This window comes from Oncorhynchus nerka, linkage group LG26, assembly GCF_034236695.1.
Source record: "Oncorhynchus nerka isolate Pitt River linkage group LG26, Oner_Uvic_2.0, whole genome shotgun sequence".
Taxonomy (NCBI): domain Eukaryota; kingdom Metazoa; phylum Chordata; class Actinopteri; order Salmoniformes; family Salmonidae; genus Oncorhynchus; species Oncorhynchus nerka.
In genome coordinates, this window is record NC_088421.1 from 20,255,427 (window position 1) to 20,271,481 (window position 16,055).

Below are 16,055 nucleotides of genomic sequence, written 5' to 3' on the forward strand. Positions count from 1 at the left end.
CGCTAGAGCGTGATGGGACAAAGACATCCCTGCCGACCAAGCCCTCCCCTAACCCGGTCGCTGCTACAGAGCCTGGACTCGAACCAGGATCTCTAGTGCCACAGCTAACAACTGTGATGCAGTGCCTTAGACCACTGTGCCACTCGGGAGGCCCAGGCTCCCCATCATTATCACACATTTTGCACCATCATTATGCACATCAGCACTCATTGGACTCCATTGCCTTGTTGATTGCCCCTCCTATCTGTTTGTTCCTCGGTTAAATCCCTGTGTCAGCATTGATGTCTTTATTTCCCCCCTGTCCAGACGCTGTTCCTGTTCTGTTTCATGTCTGTTGTTTATTAAATGTTCACCCCCTGTACCTGCTTCTCGTCTCCTGGGTTGATCCTCACAGAATGCTGACACCAATATCAGGGAGTTCTTGTTTTTGTTGGCAACGTCTGGTCCGGGTGCCGTCGCCGATGCAACCGGTGGTGCCTCAGCTGGCTTTTCGGGTTTCCACGCCTTAGCTGGCTCGAGAGGTTCTCTTGCCTTGGCTTGGCAGGCGCCCATCCCACGTCATGCCTCAGCCGGGTCATCGGGCTCCCACGCCTAAGCCGGTCCATCGGGCTCACCCAGGTGGGACCCCGGGTGGCGCCCCTGGGGGTGTAAGGTCACTCCTGCTCCCACTTCTCCTCTCTGGAGCTAGAGGGCGCCAGGCTGCCCATCGTTACACACACCTGTCACCATCATGTGCATCAGCGCTCATTGGACTCACCTGGACTCCATTACCTTGTTGATTGCCCCTCCTATATCTGTTTGTTCCTCGTCAGATCCCTGTGTCAGCATTGATGTCGTTATTTTTCCCCTGTCCGGACGCTGTTCCATGTCCATTGTTTATTCGTCAATCCTCACATAAGTATTCAGACCCTTTACTCAGTTCTTTGTTGAAGCACCTTTGGCAGCGATTACAGCATCAAGTATTCTTGGGTATGACGCTACAAGCTTGGCACACCTGTATTTGGGGAATTTCTCCTATTCTTCTCTGCAGATCCTCTCAAGCTCTGTCAGGTTGGATGGGGAGTGTTGCTGCACAGCTATTTTCAGGTCTCTCCAGAGATGTTCAATCAGGTTCAAGTCCGGGCTCTGGCTGGGCCACTCAAAGACATTGAGAGACTTGTCCCGAAGCCACTCCTGTGTTGTCTTGGCTGTGTGCTTAGGATTGTTGTCCCGTTGGAAGGTGAACCTTTGCCCACAGTCTGAGGTCCTGAGCTCTCTGGAGTAGGTTTTCATCAAGGATCTCTCTGTACTTTGCTCTGTTCATCTTTGCCTCAAACCTGTCTAGTCCCCCAGTCCATGCCGCTGAAAAACATCCCCACAGCATAATGATGCCACCACCATGCTTCACCGTAGGGATGGTGCCAGGCTTCTTCCAGATGTGACGCTTGGCATTTAGGCCAAAGAGTTCAATCTTGGTTTCATCAGATCATGGAATCTTGTTTCTCATGGTCTGACAGGCTTTAGGTGCCTTTTGGCAAACTCCAAGGGGGCTGTCATGTGCCTTTTACTGAGGAGTGGCTTCCGTCTGGCCACTCTACCATAAAGGCCTGATTGGTGGAGTGCTGCAGAGATGGTTGTCCTTCTGGAAGGTTCTCCCATCTCCACAGAGGAACTCTAGAGCTCTGTCAGAGTGACCAGCGGTTTCTTGGTCACTCCCCTGACCAAGGCCCTTCACCCCCGATTGCTCAGTTTGGGCGGCCAGCTCTAGGAAGAGTCTTAGTGGTTCCAAACTTCTTCCATTTAAGAATGATGGAGGCCACTGTGTTTTTGGGGACCTTCAATGCTGCATCATTTTTTGGTACCCTTCCCCAGAGCTGTGCCTTGACAAAATCCTGTCTCTGAGGTCTACGGACAATTCCTTCGACCTCATGTCTTGGTTTTTGCTCTGACATGCACTGTCAACTATGGGACCTTTATATAGACAGGTGAGTGCCTTTCCAAATCATGTCCAATCAATTACATTTACCACAAGTGGACTCCAATCAAGTTGTAGAAACATCTCAAGGATGATCAATGGAAACAGGATGCACTGAGCTCAATTTCGAGTCTCATAGCAAAGTCTCATACTTACGTAAATAAGATATTTTTTAAATATTTTTTTTATACATTTGCAAAAATGTCTAAACCTGTTTTCGCTTCGTCATTATGGGGTATTGTGTGTAGTTTGCTGAGGAACATGTTTATTTAATCAATTTTAGAATAAGGCTGAAATGTAACAAAATGTGGAAAAAGTCAAGGTTTCTGAATACTTTCCGAAGGCACTGTAGCTAAAGATATGGCACTGAGCTGCTACAAGCTATAGCAAAATTATAGAATCTGATTATCATTATAATTTTAAAAGGATCCATAATTATCATACTAGCTCATAATCAAATACACCATAAGCGGATTGACAAAACGTTTGTAGAAAGGGCCGCACTTTTCATCCTTATATGTAATTAGGAACACGCAAATAGCATTTTGTATTAACATTTAAATACATTCAATGCAATGTTATTACTAATGATGATAGGCTTTAATTGTATTTGTTCTTTTTCACACAGGGTCTCCGATTATATTCATCATATAAATGACACATGTTCTATAGAACTATATAGCTGTAAACCTATAACATTCTTGAAAAAAAAAAGATTTTAAACCATAATCAAACGTATTGTATAAGACTTAAACTCAGAATTAAACCAAAACTGTGCAATCAGTAGCCTGCCTACAACTTCTAACCTGAGGAAATGCAAATCTATGACGTTACGTGCGCGTTGCTCAGATTTGCTTCTCTCCTCCCCTAGCAAACCCTCATGTAAACTAGAATTGGAAAAATGGTGGCCAGCGTCAGAGTGCAGAAGCTCCTCCGACGATACAAACTAGCGATTGCCGCCGCGTTAACGATTCTTCTGATTCAAGGGCTAGTAGTATGGAGTCTGAGAAGTCTCGAAGAGGGCGAGGCGGAGGTAAGAAAGCTTAATTTGACTTTGTTTAGCTGGTTAAAATAATGTTTGGTCTCTGTAAAGCGGGTAGCGGTAGTTAGCAAGCTAGCGTACAGTACTCTGCTAACGTAAACGTTAGCTAGCTTTTTCTAGTACTCTGTAGCTATCTACAGTAAAGATGCTGTAGTTAACCAATGCTAGTTCATAGTAAGCTTATTCCGCTTATTATAGCTAGAATTGCACATTTAAACCAATTCGCTAGATAAACCACACCAGACTAGTGAACCACTTCTTTGGCCAACCTGTCTCCAGAATTCAGGTTAGACGTTTCCTGAGTGTAGTCATAAGAACTTGTGTATGAGGTCATTGTGTTGTAAACTGTAATCTGCCAACCAGCTAGCAAGCAAATATTTAAAAAACCGGTCGCATTGTTTAGGCTCTCATTTCATTCTGTTGTGACTTGGCATGTCCTTGGATGAATGTTGATTGGTTCTGCGACTGTCACTTCAATTAGTATTGTGTGACTGTGTCTTGTAGTGATGAAGAGAACGGAAATACATGGCGAAGTTGATTATCGGGCTTGCCAACTGGGTTAATAGATTCGGTGATTATTCAAAGTAGGTGTCAAGACTAGCCAGTATAATGTAAATTTATGACATGCAAGGAGGAGTTGGAGCGAGCGTATGGAATGTGCGGTCAGGCTTCGCTTCATCTTTACTTATCATCCTTGGACCAAGTTATGAGTTGGCTCGTGGGTCCATTGCATACCATAGTCATCTTAGTCATTTACTCTCATAGTTTGATTCACAACTTATTGGTCTTGATATAAGCATAGTAATTGACTTGTACTTTTTCCAAGTATAAAACTACACCTGAACTATTTTTAGGTAAACAACACATTTAGCCAATTTGGTCTATATTTTCTAAAGCACATTGAAGTAGAGCATCTGAACCGACCTGTAGCATACGTATCCTTGGGAATCTTGTCTCTCCAATCTCACATGCACACCTGGAACACTACCCTATAGGCAGTGGCCTGGAACCTCCCATTTCTTCTTCAAATAAAGTCATTGTGAGCTGTCAACAGATTTAGCCCCGGGGGCTTGCATTTAGTTATCATTTAAGGTATTGATACAGATTCTGCTTCAGGAATGTGTGCTGAAAGAGTCTAATGTCCCGCTCTGCCTTTCATGATGTGACTTGTGTTACGTGTGTGCGTAACCCTCCAGACTGATCAAATCAAATGTTATTGGTCACATAAACATATTCAGCAGATGTTATTGCGGGTGTGCTGAAATGCTTGTGTTCCTAGCTCCAACAGTGTAGTAGTATCTAACAATATACACATCTAAAAGTAAAATAATGGAATTAAGAAATAAATAAATATTAGGACGAGCAATGTCGGAATGGCATTGACACAGTATAAACAGGAAATGTGACATGACATGAGATCCCTCTGAGAGCAGGATGTTCCCATTGTGACCTCTAGTAGATTGCTTTAAATCATGTTACTCTCCATGTTCATTCCATGAGGATGCATCCTGCTCTTGCTATCACTTCAGTCCTGAGTCAGCCAGCCTAAACAAAGGCACATGTATACGCCCCCACCGCCCAATGGTTTAACATCATATTGAACCTTATACCTACTGCTGACATACTTTTTTGTTAGGTAAATCATGTGATAAATGAGGTAATTGGGAGGCAGGAGGAGGCATTTTTACAGTTCCCATGTGGCTCAGTTGGTAGAGCATGGCGCTTGAAACGTGGGGGAACAGTATGAAAAATGTATGCACCCACTACTGTAAGTCCCCCTGGATAAGAGTGTTTGCTAAATGACTGAAATGGGAAAACAATTATTTAACACAATGGCAGTGGCCCTCCCTTTTTTGAGTGAGTGGGTATAGAGTTGGGGCCTATGTAGGGCTGAGTGATTGGACTGAATCCCTCTCTGCTCAGTGGCCTTGATGTAACTCACATCTGCTCTAATCAGAAGCTGGCTGTTTGCTCTGCATGTTTGAACACAACCACATGCATCCTATTATAGCCCCAACAGAAAAGGACTTGAGAAGAAGTGAAGAAAACCACACAATCAGTTCAGTCGTCCCCAGTCAGTGACTTCATAAAGAGCTGCTGGGGCGTGCTGGTCCGCTCTCCTCACATGGTGATGGCAGTGATATGGCTTCAACTAATTAGAACGAAAAAAAGAAAAGAAAACCCGCCTTTGGGTCGAAGTATTTCTGACGTGAGGGCGTTAATTAAAAAGTATGAAAAATAGGGAAAAGTTTAATTGAAATCGCTGTGGCTTTCTTCAATATGATAACACAACATTTCCCAGATAAGTCCACTTACAATTTGGTAGCAGTTTTGAACCAGTGAATCACCAGTAGAGTAACAGTCTTTTAAAATAACTCTCTTTTTTTTTGGCCCAATGTGATGGTTTTCATTAGACTCCATGACGCAAAACACATTCAATGGATCTGGGCTGTAATATCATTGTTGACAAATGCTTTAAAAAAAACTGGAACACCATTTGTGGTCCACTGAGTGATCAGTAGCTGTGTTGTTTGGATTGGCTGCTGACTGGCACTGGTCTAGCTCCCTGTGCTGTCAGTCCCAGGCCATAGCCTCTGTTCCCACAGTCTGCTCTGGTCTGTGTCTGTGCCAGCAGCGTGTGGCGAGGGCCCTGGGCCATGCCGTCTGACAGGGACAGGAAACGCACGGCCCACTCCCTGTTTTTCTATCCCCTCTCCGGGTGCATATTTTGGGGGCCTTTCTGTACAATTCCAATAAGCTGTGATCTTTTCCTGCCAGAAGTGAAAATATGATTCTTTCGACGCATCCATTTGTGGAGGCCCCATTTTTTTTGCATTCCAATAAGAGTCTGGTGAGCAGTCGTCTCCCCCCCCTGTTTATCTCCACTAACCACCAGAAACACCCTTAAAGCAAGAAGAGTCATGATGTTTTTTTGTGTTGTGATTTGCTAGAGTTGCTCCGAATGAATGTCCCTGCCCACCCCCCAAAACACACACACACATCTCCACATACATACATCCCCTCCTCCCCAGGTAGCCCTGGTCTTAGTGATGGTGGAGGGCCATTGCTGTGCACTGTACAGTTGAAGTGGCAGGGGCTCAGGGCTGGGTGCCGAAGTGGGCAACGCTGAGCGCTCCTGGGGCTGCAGGGGTGGCTGCTGATAAGGCCACTTGGCCCCTGGCCGACAGTGATCTTATTGGGCAGCTCAGAGCGTGGCAGCTCCCCTGCCTGCCTGTCGTTGCCCATTTACAAGTCTCACCAATTACACATCAGAGAACTTCTTTGTCTGACACACACACACACACACACACTCCCCTTAGTGGTCTGATAAGGACTCTCATTGTAGATGTGAGCATATGTCCAATTTCATGTGGTGTGACAATGTGTACAGTCCATGCATGTGCTCTGTACTGTGCCCATGGTCTGACTGAGTGTTTTTTGAGATCACTGCGGTTATTACCCATCTGTATGTTGTGCATTTTCTGAACTCTGTCTTTCCCTGATTACTTCAACAAAAGGCAGAGGCTAAAAATAACCCAGAGCAGAAACAACACGCACTCTAAACACATCTCGCCTCTGGTGCTCCTGCTCTGATCTCGACTTGTTGTTTTGTTCGTTCTTAGATGGTGAATCATCTCCTCATTTCACAAACACTATTCCTAATAATTTGATTGGTCCCAGTATGTTGTGTAGTGTTGTGTAGTATCGACAGGAAAGAAGGAGTATGAGAATCTTCTCTGTGATAACTCTTCCCCCCCCCCCCCCCCCCCAGAGGAAAACGCGGCGGTCCAAGCTACCTGACCACAACAGCCAGGACCCCAAAAGGGAGGCAGTGGCCTGGGAGAGACAGAACGCATTGTCTGGGAGGAGCGGGGCCCGATGGAACAGCAGGCTGGAGAGGACGGGGGCCACGGCTGCCAGCGCCCTCCAGAGGGGCACCAAGCGCCGGGGGAAGCACACCATCAGGGTGAAGATGCCCCTGGGCCAGGGTGTAGCAGTTGATGGCGTTCCCCCCCATGACCCCTCCAGCAGCCGTAACTTCACTGATACCCGGGGCGGAGGGGAGGGGGCGGCCAGACTACCCCCTCCAGCCATGCCAGGGGAACCGGGCAGCGTGGAGGGGGCGCCCCAAGCCCCCAGCAGCGACTTTGTGCCCAAGTGTGACATCATGGGCAAGGACGCCCTGTCGGCCCTGCACCGCGCAGGCTCGCGGCAGTGCCGGCAGGAGATCGCCAACATTGTGTGCCAGCATCAGGCCGAGCAGCTCATGCCAAGGGCACTGCCTCAGTTCTGCCCGCTGCACGGTGAGACACACCCCTACCTAGCCACCATTCCTCTAGAGATCAGAGACTAACAGCACATCTAAACAGACCACACACTGCAGACTCTTAATGATCTATGGGATATTTTTTTCTCCCTGGTACATTTTTTTATTTGCGTCTTGAAGTGCCCCCCAAGACTAAATTTGTGCATGAATATTTCATTTGCAGTTCCATTTCTTGTTTTAATGTAAAAAGATGTCCTCAAACCCCCCCATCCACCTATAACGCAGGGGTTTGAGGACTATATATTTTCCATTATTGGACAGTTAATCAGTCCCATGTGTATCATCCAAAGAATCTTTATCCAGAGACTCATTCCCATGATCCTCTCTCTCATCCTGTGTTGTGGCTGTATCCAGGCTATATCACAACCGGCCATGATTGGGTGTCCCATAGGGTGGCGCACAATTGGCTCAGCGTTGTCCGGGTTTGGCCGGTGGAGGCAGTCATTGTAAATAATAATTTGTTCTTAACTGACCTAGTTAAATAAAGGTTACATTTAAAAAATGGTGTCCTCCTGCCAGGTTTTTCCAGCCCGGTCCAGACAGCTGATGAGCTGGACAATGACCTGTCCAAGGTGGAGAACCCGGTCAGGGTGGCCTTCGTCCTGGTGGTCCACGGCCGGGCCATCAGGCAGCTCAAACGCCTCATCAAAGCCATATACCACCGAGACCACTTCTACTACATCCACGTGGACAAGGTAACTGCTGGCAGACGTACACACTACTGTGATGGCTTCAAGAAGGATTTCATCTTGAATAACAACATCCAATAAAAAACGTTCACAGAAAAGCATTACTTAGTTTGAACTTCTCTAGATGCACCATAAAGTCTCTTATGGCTGGAAATGGTATTTTGTCATTGGGATGATCTGGTTTGGCTGGCTCAGTTGAGGGTTGAATTCAAGCAACTTTCACACAAAGGAGATACAGAGGAGGTAAGATTAAGCTTATGTTTTATCGTACTCCGCACGTTCCTTGTTAGCTTATGAGGACGCCATGATATGTGGAATTGCTTCTCTGGTTCTCATATGCTGGCAGGGGCTCTAACCTGGAGGTTGTCGCTGACTCGTGCATGCTTGATAAGGTCACTGTTTTTCGTGTGTAGTAGAGTCTAAAATAACCCTCAAGTAAGGAAGTGTTTGGAGGATTTGACAGGATAGATGGGTTTGTCTGGTTACTGTGGGAGCTTTAAGAGGTGGCTGTCTACACAGCTGCAGAGCCATAGAGCAACAGTTTAACACTGCAGTAGGGAAGGGAAAGCACTGATAAATGAGGAGTCAATGGGCTCCCACTGTCGACTACGCTAGACGCTAAAGGCCCACCACCTTATCGCTCCTCTCACTGGGACGGGTAGGCAGGCGCCTTGAGGGATGGGACAGGATGGAAAGCAGGTCAGGCTGTTCTAGAGTCCTTCCACCAGGCAGCCCTCCTCTCGCTCTCTGTCTCTCTCGCTCTGCCTCTCTGTCTCTGTACCAGCAGAGCAGGCCACTCTCTCCCTGTATTAGCCTGGAGCTGGGCCCTGTCACAGTACTTTCTACCTGCTCCTCTTCTCAATGGCAGGCAGTTAACCCACTGTTCCTAGGCTGTCATTGAAAATAAGAATTTGTTCTTAACTGACTTGCCTGGTTAAATAAAGGTAAAATAAATTTAAAAATGCAAGAATCTGATCTCAGGCCTGTTTGTCACCAACCCTGCTGCAGTCGTCCCCCCCCCAATCCATTGTTCCCCCTGAGTGATTAATCCTCTTCTTTACAGTTTGGAAGTAGCCTCTAAGCTGAGTTCTTCTTATTCTTTCTTCATGTCCTGATGCCAGAAGAACCTACAGCTATTTCATACCAGGAGATTTCTATGCACGTGCATGTTTTTGATTTAATGAGTATGTTTACATGTACACTAATATTTCAATATGAAACTGATTATGGCAGTAGGCAGATTCTTACCTTAAGGTGTTTACATGTACACTAATATTTCAATATGAAACTGATTATGGCAGTAGGCAGATTGTTACCTTAAGGTGTTTACTTGTCCTAATAATTTGAAAGATTGATCAGAAAACCAGGTGTTCTAATCGGCGTATGCTTACTTTGATTTTGACCTTATGCCAATAAGTAAGGTGTTTACGTGACTAATGCATAATCGGCCAACTGCCATAATCAATTTAATATCAGATTATTACTGTGCATGTAAACGTTCTGTCTCCTAACCCCCCCCCAGCGTTCCGACTACCTGCATCGGGAGGTGCAGCAGATCGCCCAGCAGTACCCCAATGTGCGTGCCACGCCCTGGCGCATGGTGACCATCTGGGGCGGTGCCAGCCTGCTGAAGGCCTACCTGCGCAGCATGCAGGACCTGCTCTCCATGCTGGACTGGAATTGGGACTTCTTCATCAACCTCAGTGCCACTGACTTCCCCACCAGGTCAGTGACCACAACACCACTGTCATATGATGGGCTTTGAAACTATTGTTTAATGTTTATGATGGTTAATTGATATATGTGTGATGAAGACTGTATTCCTCCTACCACACAACTCAGTCTGTTTAGAAGAAACATGCTATGGATTTGTAGTTTTTAATCTGTGCTGGAGCTTTTTGGTTTCACGTCACTCTGCGATTTAAAAAAAATAATAAATTATTCCGTTGACCTGCAGTGACTGACTCTTATACTCTTATAGGAGAGCCACGGTTCCTTCTAGATGAAAGCCTATGCTGTCATGGACTGTTTTGGTCACTGATGCACAGAGACAGACTGCTAAATCGCCTCTTTCTTGTCAATCAGTTCTGGGTGGATTTCTGAGGCCCTTCTGAGCTGCTTCCAGAGCAGTGACCAATCCTCCTGAACCATCCCAGGGTTTAAAGGGGGGAATAAATGCACACAGAGGAGCCGCCACTGCCTCCCAAATCCTGCCGGCAGTGGCTAATTCCACCCATGGAAAGTCATCGTCCCCCCTTCTCTGCTCCTCGCGCCACGCTCCAGTCAGTGTTTTATTCCCAACCTAATCCTCTCTTCTTTCCTTCACTCCTTTCTGTCTTCTCCCCGGCCTATTGCCTTCCGGCAGGACCAACGATGAACTGGTGGCTTTTCTGTCACAGCACAGAGACCAGAACTTCCTCAAGTCACATGGGCGGGAGAACGCGAGGTAGGGAGGTTAGTTAGGAAACCTCTGACTCACAGCCTCGTCAGTCTGTCTGACACACTTGGCTCTCATTGTTAGTGTCTGACACGGCTCACATCGGATGAGATTTTCCTCCACTGCTCTTCTCATCGAGCTTAGCTTCACTCAGGATGATGTAATGGTTAAGCTTTCATATTGGAGGACAGGACTAAGATGTTGGAAGGGGAAAGGAATGATTATTTTGTAAAGCTTCTGTTTGATGTTTACTTCCCATATAGTCAAGGACAGCTCTCTGACAAACTATTTAAGATCAGTTATTATTGCGGAAGTTAGGAAAGAAGGCAACAGGTTGTCAATGAACTTGCCTTGTAAAATAGTGGTTAGATAAATGAATAACTCTTAATCACTGTCCTTCCCTTTTGGCAGCTATTTTAGATTTAGTCTTTTGACTAAAATAGCTTTAACTATTACTAAAATGACCAATTTGAGTAATTTCATTCTTCCTAATTTTAGTTATCAGTTTAAAACTCTAGACTGAAGTGGCCACCTGGTAGATGTGTGTGTGGGAGAGCCAGGCTGATCAGCTTAATCAGAATGCGCAACTGAAAGACCAATGAGAAGATTGTATTATATTATGTAAAGGCATGCATATTTATGATTGGACAAAACAGATAAGAAGGCAAAATAGGTTGTTAATGAATATCTTCTGTCATAGTTGTTGAAACAAACACTGCCTATGACCTCCAGGTTCATAAAGAAGCAGGGTCTGGACCGGCTGTTCCATGAGTGTGACAACCACATGTGGCGGCTGGGTGAGCGGACCATCCCAGAGGGCCTGGAGGTGTCTGGGGGCTCTGACTGGTTCTCCCTAACCAGGCGCTTCGTAGAGTATGTCATCAACTCCCAGGATGAGCTGGTGGTGGGCCTGAAACAGTTCTACACCTACGCCCTGCTCCCCGCTGAGGTAATGGACAGGGAAAATGACGATGGTGAATATGACACTGTGACTGCTTAAGTCACAGCCTCTCTGGGCAGTAGAGGTGCTAGACTGAAGAGGGGGTCACAGAGAGTTTAGCTGCCAGTTAAAGTGGGTTGGTTGAGGTCATATCTTAATATTGAATGTTGTACACTAGAGTCAAAAGTATTGATTTTATGTTTTGAAACATGTCTGGATTGTCTTCATTGTTCAGGAATCCCTGTGGAGATGATGAAATGTTGCAATTCTATTTCCAGTAATGTCACATCCCGGTGTTTGAAATAGGAATATAATCCCTCTTTGTTCCAGTCCTTCTTCCACACAGTACTGGGGAACAGTCACATGTGTGACTCTCTGGTGGACAACAACCTGCGTGTTACCAACTGGAACAGGAAGCTGGGCTGTAAGTGCCAGTACAAACACATAGTGGACTGGTGCGGCTGCTCTCCCAACGACTTCAAACCACAGGACCTCGTCAGGATACAGGTCAGCCAGCCAGCAGAGGGCACTGTTGTACCTATCATGAGACTTCAAATTGAGTGTCCTTAACTGCTGCACTCCTCCTCAGTCAACAAGTGTAATATTTAACCTTGATTCTCATGTGTTCATTCCCAAACAGCAACTGACCCGGCCCACGTTCTTTGCCCGAAAGTTTGAGTCCACGGTGAACCAAGAGGCCATAGACATCCTGGACACCCACCTGTATGGACACTACGCCCCAGGGACAGTGGCCATCAAGGCCTATTGGGAGAGCCTGTTTGAGCGGGCGGACGGGGTTGGCTCCCTCAGTGACGTGGCCCTCACAGCCTACTCTTCCTTCTTCCGCCTGGGCCTCAAGAGCCTGGATAGCAGCCAGACCAGCCTGGAGACCTGCAGGTGAGGCCCTGCCCTGAATACTACAATTCTTCCAAATGGTAGATTCAGAGTGGAAGATTTCACTATTACTTCGACTAGTTGAGACTCAATAGATTGATTTCTTCAAAAGAAGGGACAACTTAAGTCTGGGTTTAATTATTGATGTACACACTAAAAAGATATCTCAATTTATTTGACCATCTCATATTGTCTATTCAAATATCTCTTTCTCCTTTTGTGCAGGTATGAGCCAATAGGCTACCCGGTGTCGGTGCACCTCTATTTCTACGACGAGCGTTTCCAGGGCTACTTGGTCCGTCAGGAGGTGCAGAAGGTGGGGTCTAGGGTCAGGGAAACGGTGGAGGTGTGGGCCGTGCCTCAGGCCACCATGCAGCTGGAGAACAACCTCAGGGAGTTTGAGAGGCTCAAGAACCTGGAGGTGGGTGGGACCTGAGATACATATGTCTATCTATCTGTATTTATATGGGTATTGTGTACAGTCAAGGCTGTTGCAGTTTAGATAATGGTGTATGACAAGGGCTGAGATTACGGGTGAACAAGTTTGTGGAGCTAGTTTGATGATGAAATACCAGTACATACTGTAGACTAGATGTTGGTTACAAAGGAGCAGGTTAGAATACCAATAGGACAACAAGGATACAAGACTGCCCTACCACATTGATGTGAAATGTCTGTGCTTATGTTTCCCCCTCAGGTGGGCACAGAGTGGGACCCCAAGGAGAGAATCTTCCGGAACTTCGGCGGTGTGATCGGGCCGCTGGACGAGCCGGTGGCGGTACAGAAGTGGGTTCGGGGGCCCAACCTCACTGCCACCATTGTGTGGATCGACCCCGCCCAGACGGTGGCGGCGTCTTATGACATCAGTGTGGATGTGGACGCAGAGTACACACAGTACAAGCCCCCACTGCAGCGGCCGCTCCGCCCCGGGGCCTGGACAGTCAGGGTGCTGAGGCTGTGGGAGCGCGTGGCCGAGGCTCGCTTCCTCGTCATGCCCCTGGCCTTCAAAGGACGAGAACCACTACGCCAAGGTGAGCCTGGTGGTTTGAGGGTCTGGTAGTTCATTACTTTTTTACCAGAAAGTGAAGTGGTTCCTAGGGGAGTGTAGTTCAGGGTAGTTTGCCTCTTTGGTGTTCTGTTTGATTCAGTGTGGCCATCCAGCCTCTGTATTCAAGTCACTGGAAGAATCTCAGTATGTATCAGATGAGGATGTTGCAAACTGATCCCTAACAGTCCTCTCTCCTTCCCTTTCCTCCTCTCTCTGCCACCCTACCTGATCCAGAGGAGGACAGCTGGCTGCACGCGGGGCCACCAGGCAACCTGTACCTGGAGCAGGGCTTCCAGCAGCTGAGATCTGTTCTGAAGCTGCCCCCACAGGAGCCCGCCCTGCAAGAGGCCCAGCAGAGGGCCCACCTGGTGGGCAAACCCCTGGAAGCCTGGGTGGACCGCACCGTGGGGGCCTTCTGGGTGACCGGGGACCTGTGCTCCACCCTGCCTTCCCCGGGCCCCTGCCCTTCCCTGGGCCCCTGTACCAAGTCCACCTGGAGCTCCCTCGCCCCAGACCCTAAGTCAGAACTTGGCCCTGTCAAAGGTGATGGCCGGATCAGGTAGCCCCCCGACAGGAGGCATGCTGGACTACAGTAGAGGGAGAGGGGAGGATGTGTGAGCCCCGAGAAGAGGGGAGGATGTGTGAGCCCCGAGAAGAGGGGAGGATGTGTGAGCCCCGAGAAGAGGGGAGGATGTGTGAGCCCCGAGAAGAGGGGAGGATGTGTGAGCCCCGAGAAGAGGGGAGGATGTGTGAGCCCCGAGAAGAGGGGAGGATGTGTGAGCCCCGAGAAGAGGGGAGGATGTGTGAGCCCCGAGAAGAGGGGAGGATGTGTGAGCCCCGAGAAGAGGGGAGGATGTGTGAGCCCCGAGAAGAGGGGAGGATGTGTGAGCCCCGAGAAGAGGGGAGGATGTGTGAGCCCCGAGAAGAGGGGAGGATGTGTGAGCCCCGAGAAGAGGGGAGAGGGTTCTGGTCTCTAAGGCTAACTCATAAGGCACATAAATAGACACGGCTTCTCTCTACATAAGCTGAGGAGTGGCTATGCTCCCAGTTTAGAGGCTACATGCCCTTTTCAGAGGAGATGCGTGCTGGAAATTTGCACATGAAGACTGCAAGACAAAGTTTTTTTTGTGTTTGAACGTCATTTCTCGTTACATGGACAATTTCTGTTATCTGTCTGCATATGTCTTCATTCAGGATCTGGCTGGGTAGAACTTTGGAAAGAGGAGAACCCCACCCGCATATGTTTGAACTCTGTTCAATGCACAGTTTTCTTCTGCTTTAAGGAATTTAAAGCAGTGGCCAACATTTTGACAGTGGCTAAATGCTGTGTTGTATTGTTGTCAAAGGGCAGTGGGTCCTCTGGACTAGTATCTTCATGCTTATTTTCAAGCATTATTATCAGAACAGCAGCAGCAGATTGGGGAATTGCACTTTACTGTAAGACTAAGGTTACACAGGACAGGGTCGATCAGTAGTTGGAGAATGACAACGAGGAGGATTAGGAGCTTAAAAGGTCAAGGTGGAGGTCGTCACAATGGTGACGTGGCATCCTCTTCACTTACTTACATGTATTTTGTATAAAAATGCTGCTAGAACTTTGCGGCGTCACTATCACATATCTGACCCAGCTAGCTCACGTGGAGGAGGAAGAATAATAATGTTCTGAGTTACCAGCTGGGAGACAAGTTCAAGTTGGGAGAGAGTCCTCTTCTCTCATTAGTTCTGTTTACTGTGACATTATCATGTTTTAAATTTTTGTTTGTTTCTTGAACATTGAGATGTGAAATGTCTTTGTTGTCCATGATCACTGCAAAGCAAAGCCACCGGGGGTTTTGTGTGTCAGAGGAAGTGCCTAACTGATGTGGGTAATATTCTAGGCTACGGTGGCCTGGCTCTCCAGTGTGGCATCATCATTTTCACAGTGGACTACATCGCTTCTCAATGGGTCTAGTCACAGTTATGCTATATAGGCCTAGTAGTTCATTACTAGACAGTCATGCAAATACAATATAATGCAGAAACCTCGTTGGCCCAACTCTAAGTACATGGCTCTGGGCTAGCTGCCTCGTCTGTATCAGTGAATATGCAGTGCAGTACTGTCCATGCTCTGTATGCCAACAAAGTGAAGAGTCTTCTGTCATCTACCTACCACTTTAATGTTACTGGTTGTCCATAAGCATTTCTACAACAATGAAACTCCTGTCCAAAGAGGGGTCAACATGACTATTTCATGGTCTGGTTAAGAAATCAAAGCTGCCTTTACTTTGTTAATATGAACTGTTTATAATGGGAGAATAGCTTCAAGACGTGCACTTATTTCCTTTTTAGAAAATTCTGAAACCCTACCCCTTTTTTGTTTTTAATTGTAATGTTTTAAAACTAAACTTGTTTTTTCAGTTTCTTCTGAGTTTACAAGTGACCTTGTTTCCCTTGCACACTTGCTTCAGTGAAGCTTCCATTTAACAGAAAGAATTGCAGAGCACCGTTTAGTGTAAAGGGAATAGGTTATTCATATTTTAGTCTTTGAGAAATATATATTTGTCCATCCATTCAATATCAACTCCTCTGTCAAACTATTGAGAACCACTTGTATTATTATTTTTTGTCACTTCCGTGCCTCTGGTAAAACATGGCAACAGGTTGACTGGTGGCACAATAAAAAAATATCTGATCTTGTCCAGTCTTGCTTTTTTGGGGTATTTCGTTTTTGACTAGTTTATTGAA

At 46.9% G+C, this 16,055-nt stretch overlaps 1 protein-coding gene across 1 annotated transcript; it reads left to right on the forward strand.

The window, feature by feature from the left end:
- The first annotated feature begins 2,829 nt into the window (after positions 1–2,829).
- LOC115110671 (xylosyltransferase 2-like) lies at positions 2,830–16,007 on the forward strand. The gene is made up of 11 exons (XM_029636501.2): positions 2,830–2,987; positions 6,769–7,300; positions 7,843–8,018; positions 9,535–9,737; positions 10,378–10,458; positions 11,182–11,398; positions 11,720–11,896; positions 12,030–12,286; positions 12,509–12,704; positions 12,981–13,314; positions 13,566–16,007. The coding sequence occupies exons 1-11, from the start codon at positions 2,856–2,858 to the stop codon at positions 13,892–13,894; spliced, it is 2,634 nt and encodes an 877-aa protein (XP_029492361.1). The 5' UTR covers positions 2,830–2,855; the 3' UTR covers positions 13,895–16,007.
- Positions 16,008–16,055: the final 48 nt, after the last annotated feature.

What these genes read in the sequence shown, in the direction of transcription:
- LOC115110671 (XM_029636501.2), top strand. Translation starts at nt 2,856, where the DNA reads ATGGTGGCCAGCGTCAGAGTGCAGAAGCTCCTCCGACGATACAAACTA. An exon ending in ACGCCCTGCTCCCCGCTGAG is followed by an intron (nt 11,399 to 11,719) that starts GTAATGGACAGG and finishes TCTTTGTTCCAG; the next exon opens with TCCTTCTTCCACACAGTACT. An exon ending in ACCAGCCTGGAGACCTGCAG is followed by an intron (nt 12,287 to 12,508) that starts GTGAGGCCCTGC and finishes CCTTTTGTGCAG; the next exon opens with GTATGAGCCAATAGGCTACC.